The 10,841-nt window shown below is 41.1% G+C and overlaps 1 protein-coding gene across 2 annotated transcripts; it reads right to left on the reverse strand.

Moving 5' to 3' along the window:
- Positions 1-74: 74 nt before the first annotated feature.
- Positions 75-10,477, reverse strand: rnf111 (ring finger protein 111). Of its 2 annotated transcripts, XM_033983666.2 has the most exons (16): positions 10,352-10,477; positions 9,970-10,010; positions 8,626-9,574; positions 7,739-7,871; positions 5,953-6,107; positions 5,556-5,729; positions 4,931-5,304; positions 4,588-4,843; positions 4,115-4,469; positions 3,921-4,046; positions 3,703-3,820; positions 3,389-3,469; positions 3,199-3,294; positions 2,854-2,940; positions 1,878-1,981; positions 75-1,428 (listed from the first exon to the last, which is right to left on the reverse strand). In XM_033983666.2, exons 3-16 carry the CDS (start codon positions 9,497-9,499, stop codon positions 1,311-1,313), a joined length of 3,051 nt encoding a protein of 1,016 aa, XP_033839557.1. In that variant the 5' UTR covers positions 9,500-9,574; positions 9,970-10,010; positions 10,352-10,477; the 3' UTR covers positions 75-1,310. The 2 variants fall into 2 exon arrangements, with proteins under 2 accessions (XP_033839557.1, XP_033839573.1); XM_033983682.2 differs by lacking the exon at positions 2,854-2,940.
- Between the last annotated feature and the right edge of the window lie 364 nt (positions 10,478-10,841).

The raw sequence follows: 10,841 nt of genomic DNA on the forward strand, positions 1-10,841 counted from the left end.
AGTGCTGCTGTTGCTGACAAGTGGGTACACTGGGCAGGTAGTTTAGCACATCTTTCAAACAAACAATGACTCGATTAAGAGTTAGCCAAGTTTATTATTATCATCATTTTAAAACTAATATAAATCCCACAGAATATGCTCCTGGTTCCTTTAAGTCAATGAATGCATGGATACCTGCTTAAAGTAATGCATTTCAACACTCACTCATAACATTAGTTTATTTTTCTTTTCAATATTCATCTGAGTGGAAATACCTGGTCTCAGCACACTGTTAAATGACTACAACTCTCCAACAGATTTCTCTCTTGTGCAAGTATATGCAAATGAGTTAGTCCAACAGTTATTACAGTTTCTTAGACAGAAGGCAGGGTGGAATTTCAGTTTGAACACAACTGTAAATGAAGCCACTGCCAGCATCAGAACAAAAAAAATCCCAGGTTTTGCAGGCTCATCATGTGACAACAAACATGGGCCTGAGATCACAGCACTAAAACCATCTTTAAAAGCCCTGTCTATAGGAACAAAACCCTGACAAGTGTGAAGAAAATGTTCACAGCCGAAGCTAATAATTGCTCATTTCATAAAGAACAGTCAAGAGAGGATGCAACATTCCTTTTCTTGTTTGCTAAAATACATGAGATGATGACAATGAACTTTAGGGGTGAGGGTGGTGCAATGGCAGGGGTGAAAAGGTGAGTTTTGGAGTAACTCTTAAAATACTGGATGTATGTGCACTAATACAGCAGCTGATCTGTTTTTCACATTTCCCTTGATAGGAATGTTTTGATTTGAATTAAAAACGTCTTCACTAACAATCCACGTTTTCTAAACATGAACTAATTAATACAATGATTGGTAAAAAATGAATCCTGCAATTTTATATTTTAGGCCAGAGACTGACATTCTATTCTAGTAAAGCAAGGCATTAGTGTAACACAAATGCATCTTTACTAGAGCAGTTATCCTCACCTGCAACTTGTTAGGCCATGTTAAGCCCATGTTAAATGTGCAAAGAAATGCATTGCAAGGAGACATGCAGAACAAAAAAATGACACTTGGGGAAACAATCAAAAGCTACATAAAAGCTTTATAAATACAATAAAATCTTAAACCCTTATAGAGAAGTCTAGCCGTAGTAATATGTTATAGCTGGCACTCTAGGCTTAATGTTTTTATCTGATGTTTTGTTTTTATTTTCTCAGCGCTGCGCAGGTAACTCATGCCATCTTTGGTTGACTGCAGTACTGAGGGGATACTTGAAGATGATGTCAAAATAAAATTAAACAAAAGGTGGTGATAGAAAAACAACATCAACTTTCAGCAGACAACTGTGCCTCAATGTCCACTCTGCAGATGGGGCACTTCTTATTGGTGAGGAGCCACTGATCCACGCACAGCTGATGGAAGAGGTGCATACAGGGTAGACGCCTGGAGAGGGCAAACAATATTATGTTATTATACAACTATATGACCTCTATGAAGGACAATCTTCCAATAAAGACTTTAAAGTCATTTTCAACCTAAACCAAGACATTTCAAGTCACATTTTAAGCCATTTCTGATTGTATTTTAATATAATTTATAACTATTTAGACAGTAGTATTGAAATCAAATTTTGGTCAATGTCTCCCTCCCGTACTTGCAATCAGTTAAAATGTTATTACCTGCATATACCAACAGAGGGCAGAAAATACTGAAAAAATCGTAAGACCTATAATTTTAGGCTCCTCTAGGGTTCACAAAGCCTCTGGCGTTTTATGAACATTCATCCCAGGAGACAGTGCTAAAATACAACAACTGTCTATGTTCACAGGCTCATAGGCACACCTCACAAACCATAATTGAGCACTTTGGGGCAACACTCTGGGGGGTTTTACCTGACATCCTCCCCCTCCTCCAGAATTGACAGGCAGATGGTGCACTTTTCTTCTGTGTCTTCGTCTGCGCCCTCGTCTTCATCTTGCTTACCATGCAGCTTTCTCTGTTTTCAGAAAATAAATGTTTTGAAACAATATTTAGCATTCATAATGGAATGACTAAGCAAATACACAGCAAAGGCACTTGGTGACATTTTTAGTACACTAACTACAACTACTCTGAAAGATAAAATATTCAAAAATATATGTTTGACAGTTATGATTTAACAAAACAAATCATTGAAATCATTTGGGGACAGAGAGAATGGTCATTTTGTCTTGAATAAATAGGTTGCGTTCACGTGGCATCACAACAGTCTAGAATGTCTGGTTTAAAATTTAGTAATAAATAAATATAAGTGAAATCATTTTGTCACAATAGCCTCAGAAAGTGGTGCCATTATTAAAATCCAAAGGCAGGGCGCCAATAAAATTAATAAGGCAAGTTTGTAGACCCAATCTCTAACAAATAATGGAGGATCAATGTTTGTGGATTTTGGTCATTTCTTTCAAAAGCTATGAATCCTACATAGATCCCTGCACTACATCATAAAATTGTAGAACGTGAACATAACCTATAGAGCTCAGGATTGTTTCGTCACATCTAAGAGAATTTCAGTTACCCTAATGTTAAACCAATGGAAATTTTAACATGCTAAACACTAATCTAAAATTATTTTGGCTCTATAGTGTAATAAAAGTATTTACCAGTCAGCAGCTTATCATGTTGTTCCACACCTCTTTGTTTACTTTCTCTATTGTGTCTTTTTTTCTCTCAGTTTTACAGTACAGTTTTTGACGTTCAATCCCGAGCTCTTGAGTTCTCTGTGCTAAAACTTCTAAAGCCAAATTCCCTGACCCCGGCACTATGACTAACATCTACTGTACAATATGAGCAGGGACATGTGCCAAATTGATTTGTTCATTTATTTCTCACCGATTCTGGGGTTGCGTGCTTTTTATTCCCAATAGATGCCCAAGCTTCAGAGGTTAACTGTTGGTCAATGTCTCTCTCCAACACCTTCTGTATTGGGTGGCAGGGTGTTAGATTTTGTAATTGAATACATATTGAAAGTTCTAAGATCTTTTCCAAAGATATCTGCGATCTCTGATAAAAGACACTGCAGTAATTCATTATAAACTAATTAGCATAACACAGTAGATTAAAAAGAAAAGCACAAAAGACCACTATGCACTCTGTCCCAGAAAAACTGTAACAGACATGCACATGTACACACAGTAAATGCAAGTACACTGAACACAAACTGGGCAATAGCCTTACCTTTTTGTACTTGTGTGGGTACGTGCACCTCTCTATGGTGCCCTGAGAGGCTCCTCTGTTCACGGTCCCCAGTCTTTCCTCTAAATGCAGCAGGTCCTTTTAAAAGGTGCAGACAGATTAAGTGCAGTTGAAAGTACCATGATAAGATTCTTGGTCAAATATTTTTTATTTGACTGAGTTAGGCTTTTACCTCATACGTTCTTCCGAAGCCAGTCATTCTCGAAGAGATATAACGAATGTGCGGGTATGTCACTTCCGATATGCCAGTGTGCTACAGTGTAATCAGACAGTGAAATATTTAGCTCTCAACACAAGAAACTGGTAAAGAATAAAAATGTCTTCCTTCTAAGCTTTAAATTATTTGTGTGGTTTACTAAACCATCCCTAAATTAACTAATATAATAAATATGTGGGTAGCACCATTTATCTAAAACAGAAATTAGATTGTTGATCTATTTTCTTATTTATGCAAATGTATGCAAGTGCTCTTGGGTTTTCTCTCACCATGAAGGGAATAGGGAAGTGGTGAAGTCTAGGGGGATGGTGGTAGTGGGGCAGGTGGGAGTGCAGGTGCCCTGAAGGATACGGTGCCATAGTCACGCCAGCCTCAATGCCGAGCTCCCTGGAGAAGGAAACATACAACAACATAATATTAGAGAAGAGACGCAGTGGGCCCAGTGCAGCCACTAGGAGTGTTTCTCTGTATTCCTCTGAGAACTCACCAGGCTGTTCTCTGCTCAGGCTGACGGGGATGGGAAGACATAGTCTGTGGGACATGAATGTGATGTCCATGGCCATAGTTTGGGTGCATTCTGTGGGGGTGTGGCGGTGGGCGCTCATGTGCTCTCCTAAACAGAAAACATGCTACATCCTAAACAGTTCACACGGGAAATTTGTTACAATGGACTTTACTTACGTGGGGTGCTGCATCATCCGACGCCTCTGGACTTCAAGTAGCATTTCATGGGCATGCAGCCTCTGTACAGACGCTCCAAGTGAAGGCATGTGGTGGGGCAAGGGCTGATGGTCTGAAGGCAAGTGCTGAGTCAGCGGGGCACTAGAATTAGGAAGATGGTGACCGGGCAGTGGAGGAGGAGGAGCAGGGGGCACAGGGTGGCTCGAGGGATGGGATGGCAATGGGGCGTGAAAGGTGTGCACTGTGTGGGGTATGACATAATCGCCTTGGGGGGGGGCCTGTGTCAGCTGGTTACCATGGGAATGAGGGCAAGTGGAAGAGGGCTGATGGTGCAATGAGCGGGCTAGGGAGCCATCTAAAAACAGAAAAACGGAAAACTTTATATACTAGTTCAGTTTCAGGCTGAGTCTGTATTTTACATTTAACATGGTAGTTTTTAAAGTTTAACTATAGTATAGTGTTTATGTACTCACAGGATGTGTGCATGTAATGTCTGCAGGGTTGCTGCGGCTGAGTTTGGGGCCCACTTTGAGCAACCATTGGAGAACTAAAAGAATCTACCACTGCAGGCTGACTGGGCCCAGCGGTCGCCTGGGAAACAAATACAGGGGGCCGTGAAGAGGAGCCTGGGCAACATGGGTCAAAAGCCGATGTACTGCCGTGGAAACTACCACTACTGTTCCCACTGCCTCGAACACTACTGTTGCTCAGATCAACTGGAAGTGTTTGCTGTGGGGAGGAAAAGGAAAAATTTAATGAGTGAAGACCAAAGATCAAAGAAGATGCAAACATTCTAATTTTAATTGAACACAATACCTGCTCGTGATAGTGGGATGTGTTGCAACTATTACTACTATTGTTGCTGTTGCTAACTCCAGTACATGGGGCGGGCAGGGCACTGGGTCGCTCGATAGGACAGCTGGACTCCTGGAAAGGCAGGGTGCCAGGGTGCTGTGGTGCTGGGTGATGCACATGGTGAAGAAAATGGTGAGTATTGCGATGGCCATGTTGACTACTGCTAGTCTGCTGAGACGTTGCCTGCAAGCAGCTGGAGTGGGAGTGGCTTAGGGACAGGTGACCGGGAGAGGGCCCTGTACAGGGCGAGTGTTGCTGACAGCAGGAGGGCAGTCTGGGCAAGGCTGTGGCTCCACTTTCCCCTGATGTCCCCGACAAACCTGGCCTGCTTTCATCTAAGTAAAAAAGGATACACAGATGAGGACGACTATAATTCACATATGCCAATGTGATGTTAATGTTATACGTATCTGAGAGGCGTATATGTGAGTGAGGAGTCCGTGAGAATGGGGAGGTGTGCAGAGTTTCGTACAAGGCTAATTATTATAAATATGCCATAGTGCCATATAGATATTTAGCTCTTGTTTTGTGCATACTAAAGTCTAATAAATCTAGTTTCTAGTCTCCTTCTAGTTAGAGAACTTGCCTTCTGCTGCCACATGAGTGGAGCCACTGGACCTCTGGGTGTCCAGCACTGATCCCGGGCAGCTGGTGGAGGGGCCCGCAGCATCGTTGAGCTCTGAGGTAGAGGCAAGATGTGACGATGAGGAAGAGGATGACCGCTGCGCGCTGCCAGAGGTTGTTGGCACAACAGATAAGTCTGCAAGAGCAACAACATCTTTAACATGACAAATGACATAGAAAAAGAGGGCTGCTAAGTATACAAAATATGATTATCCGATTATCCACACAGGGTTAGCTACTCAGAGATGTTTCATTCAAACCCTGTGTATAATCCATCTGGAGCAGAAATCAATGCACATTAATTGTTTGTTATTGTCTAAGGAATTAGACAATGACAAATGCAATACTATTTTATTTACCATCTTCATCCACAGTTAGATCGACCACCTCTCCCGGACTCTGACGCAGTGGCTGGATCACTGTGGAGAGCCGGTGTCGTCCACGAGGCTCCTGTAGACGGCTCTGAGCACAACTGCTACTCCACATCCTGCCAAGACCTCCCACAGCCCGCGACCTGAAAACACCCATGCATTTGAACAACACTACTAGACAAATCACCAGATAAAACTATTATGGTGGCATATGTATAATATTTTTCGAGCCTGAGGAGCAAACAATGATGTTAGAAAAGTATATCTGATTCAGTACATTGCCATGCTAATGCTTTCTTTTTTCTTTTGCAGAAATCATTATTTTCTCAATGCTTTTTATGTGCATTTATTCTTCTTTTAATTTTCTCCATCAGATTGCTTTTTTGGTTAGTCCTGTGCTCTTTGAGACTGATGTGAGAGGTTGGGGAATAGTTGCTTTTCCCTCAACAGTGCAAAAGCAAGTGATCAGGGCAAAGAGGAGGCTGCCCAAGGGACCACTGGCAGAACAGGGAAGGGGATTCACCATTTATTCCTCTGAGACACTATAAAGAAGTGGAATAAAGTGAAGCTTGTTTGTATCTATTTCAGTATTTTCAGCTATAACTGCAATTAATCAAGCAAACTGAAATAAACAATACACACATTTTGAACAGTTACAACAGTTCAAAAATGAAATGCCTGTATAGAAAACTGAATGTAGGAAATTAAATCTCTCTCAGCTGTATGTTCACATGGGTGATTTCCTTACTGGTAGAAGCCAATCTGGCAAATGGGTGGAGTTTAGAAAAGCAGCATGTTTTTTTTTCTTCACTAAAACCTTCAAAATGGCAGTCACATTAGAGGTTTTCCCTTCTGTTTTTTAAAAAGGACAAGAGAAACTAGCAGCTCTAAAAGCTCTTTGTTTTCTTTGCTTTTTTTCACAATTTCCCCCCCCAAATTTTATCACTGATACTCAATTTTTTTTTGCCTTTTAGATTTTAGCCCTACCTTGATATATAAAATGAAGAAAATGAGATGACTGTAAGTCTTCAAATTTCCAAGCTCAAAAATATATATTTAAAACTCAAATTCCTATGAAAGAAGCTTGAACAATGCAAACAAAGCAGAGGGCGCACAATTTATGGACGTTTCAAGGTTTAATTGGCCAGCCCCTTTGCTCTAGGAGGAATCCTGGGAGTAAGGATACCCACTTGAGAGGGCATTCTAATTAAGCAGACCTGGGATTATTTTGTAAATATATGTTTATCACCACAATCCCCTATGGTATGAAAAAACGTGAAGTGAAAGAGTACATCAAAACATGAACATGGGGCTTGTGCAAGCCCAACATCATGTGAATCTATGTCCCTCAAGACAACAAGGAGCCAGTGGACTGTGTATCATGGTGCAGATTCACATTCATAAGGGCAACTTTTTAATAAAAGTTAGGTTGTGTTTTTGCAAAAGCACTGAAGGGCTGTGGAACTCATGGACAACAGCAATGCAGTAATGCCTTTATATCACCCCAAAGACATGAATTTAACATATTAAACTAAACAACATAAATCACATTTTATTGATAAATTGTTTATTATTATGCTATATCGATTACCAATGAGAAGGGGAGGTAGTAGAAAAAGAGGCTTCTGAAAACAAAGACATGAAATTAAAATACATTTTCTTTTTATCCTGGTTTGGGAACTATGTGTTGCTCTTCTAGTGTATACTAATGGTATGGGCCAAGAAACCACATTATAGTTTAAACAGGACTAATAAAAATCCTGAGAAGACAAACCTGAAGCCATCTCCAACAGTAACTATCTCCACCTCGCTGTCTGTTGAAGTGACATTGATCTCCTCACTGGCAGGGACGGCAGGGGCTGTAGCCGGAGTGGCCTCAATCACCACCACATCCTCATCAAGAACACCTCAACACAAAAACAAGTTTTCACTCCAAATAAATTAAATTAAATATCCATAACCTACATATTGATTCGTAACCAATGTTACCATAATCAAGACTTGGATTATATTTGTTCGAAAGATATTACCCTGTTCTCATTATATGACTGTGACAATATAATGTTATTAAAATACTTAAATTAAAATTAAGTTGGTAAACTTTCCCATCAGCTAGAACTTCAAGGTTCACGGGGAAATTTTACAGTTTCATGAGTAATTTACCTGCATACATCAACTACTTATAGTTGATGCATGATGAGAAAAGGGTGCTTGTCTACAACTGTATCTAGTTCCAGAAGATGGTTTAGCCCTGGTGTCAGCACATAACAATAGTTTCTTTTAGCCTTGGCCATGATCAATTGGACAGCAGTCAGCTGTTATTTTCCAAGTTGAGGTACTGACTTCCATCATGAGTCCACATTTCCCAGTTGATTTCTATTGCACTGCATCTCCTGAGAATAGCTGCTTAGCACCCACTTGTCTCAAGACGCTATGGTGACATGGTAATAGTCAATACACCTTCTTCATATGTGTCAAAACTAAAATGGAAAAATATATGACTAAAGGTGGCAATAACTCTTCATAAAAGGTATTGAGAAAGAATTTTACGTTTTCATGCCTCAGTGGGTCTCAACAAAACAACAAAATACTATGCTTCAGTTAAAGGAAGAACAATGATGTCATAGTACTGTCATTATATTATGCTTTATAGCTTCTTACCTGGGGCTACAGCAGAACTGTTGGGCTGGCTGCTGGTGCTGCTCACATCTACATAGAGTTCATCCTCTGCTTCGGTTGAGGATGGAGAAGAGGAGTCACTACTAAGCTCCTCGCTGGAGCTGCTAGTGCTGTGGAGAAGTGCATACTTCCTGCGTGCAATCACTTCTCGTTTTTTTCTCTGCAGTAGCAATCTCTCCTTTTGTTTTTGAGTCCGTGGAGCCCCTCCAGGAATTGTTTTAACATAACGCTTTCTATGTACAGGCCGCCGGCTGCTAAGACACTGCCGTTTCAACAGCACCGGCTCTGCCTCCGGACGCATCCATTTATGTGAGCGACTAGCTCGAGTTCGACCAAGTATTGGGCGCAGACCAACTTCAGATGCTCCCCCAGAGGTCAAAGGCTTTTGTTGGCTTCCTGTCGCTCCAGTTTCTGCCTCATCTTCAGAGCTGAGTGTGTCCGAGTCTCCAAACCTAAGGCTGGAGGAGGGCGAAGAAACGCAGTCACTAAAAGATGACTCGTGATTGTGGTCATCTTCACTAGGTTGTTGTAAAAGTTCAACCCTGGGCCGCTGTGGGGCCAGTGAGTTCTCACTAATATTCGCTTCCTTTAGCGAACAGTCTGAAGGCCCTGCTTGCTGTCCTTTTCTTTTCCTACGACCAGCAAGGCCACGCTCCGAGTCCCTATGGGCACCGCTTTCTCTCAAGGGTCTATGCCTGGATTCTGAACAAAGATTTGCATACTCATTGGCTGCCTTGCCAATCATTTCCAAGTTATTAGGAAAGTCCTTTGCAGCCTCTATAGGTACTGGGTTCACCAGGGGCTCCTTAAGCTGATCCTGCCTGTTGGGGGCCTCCGATGGCACCTCACTCTTCATGGTGACATGTGTGTCAGAGGGAGGATAATACCTAATTTGCTTGCATCGGCGCTTAAGTGTCCATTCACTGTATCACTAGAATGAACAAAAAAATGTTAGTTATATAAAATCTCTGTAGTACTTAATAAACATGAATTTAACAAAACACCACATAAAAATGTAATACCAATAATAACCGAAGGAGGAATGTATAGCATAGCTGGATTTATAAAACAAAATAGAGTGGATGGGTATTTAACTAGTTACACGGGCAATAGTATGTGAACAAAATTTAGCATAGTTACAGTGTGTCCTTACGTTTGATATTTCCCACGACAAATGAATCGATCACCCGACTGACAACCCATTATTATGTGAGAACTTAACGTTGTTATACATGCAAGATAAAACCAGGGTCTACTAGTCTACACAAGCAGCTTAAACCAAGTAACCCACTAGCCGAGCCACAGGACAACAAAGACAGCACATACCTGACTTTAAGTCCTTTTGGCAATACGTGTCATCGTCCTTTCTGTAACAAACAACGTTGAAATTACATCAAGTGTTTAAAACACAACATGTTAGCATGTTAACCAATATACTAGAAGGCCCAGACACAAAATACGATCCGACGTAGGAGCTGCCTGCTCGGAATTGTGAAACTGACAACACAGTCCCGAGTAGAGAAGAGCATAGCAAAGCAGTGGCGGGGCCCTAGACGGCTACGAGCTAAGCTAACACAGAGCTAGCTCCAATTCACAATTCAAATACCAGGTTACAGTCAAATATTCAAGCTTGTAGTGATTTGGATCCACATATGAAGGTGGGCAGAAATCTTGCCTGTATTTACACAGATCAAAAGAAATGTCTCACTGTTATCCCTCGACGAAGTTCCCATTCCTGCTGGTCGAGGTATCCGCTGTTGTTTACCCAGAGCCCAGAGCAGCAGCAGCTCGACTGCTACAACACAGTTTGCCTCTACGACACACACAAGGGGCGCTAGTTAGCTGTCGACTCTTCAGTCACTTTCTCCACTTTTTTTTTTTTTTACAATCCTCTGTACGCACCATGGAAGTATGATACGATCCATGGTACGCATCTTAAAACTAGCAAAATACAACAATCAAACTATCCATAGAACAGTAAATAAAAAGGAACAGCATTATTCAGTGCAGTATCACACACTGAGCATTTCCCATGGAGTAGTAAGTAGTCGAGTAAATACAAATTTTAATATAATAAAACTAAAACACTGAGCTTCGCCTGGTGATACTCGTGGAAGCTAAGTTCTTATTACGGTTTATGGGTGATACTCGGGAATTTGCACCTGCTTTTTTATTATATTATTTTACTATATTATTTA

The sequence above is a fragment of the Periophthalmus magnuspinnatus genome, chromosome 3, assembly GCF_009829125.3.
Source record: "Periophthalmus magnuspinnatus isolate fPerMag1 chromosome 3, fPerMag1.2.pri, whole genome shotgun sequence".
NCBI classification, from domain to species: Eukaryota; Metazoa; Chordata; class Actinopteri; order Gobiiformes; family Gobiidae; genus Periophthalmus; species Periophthalmus magnuspinnatus.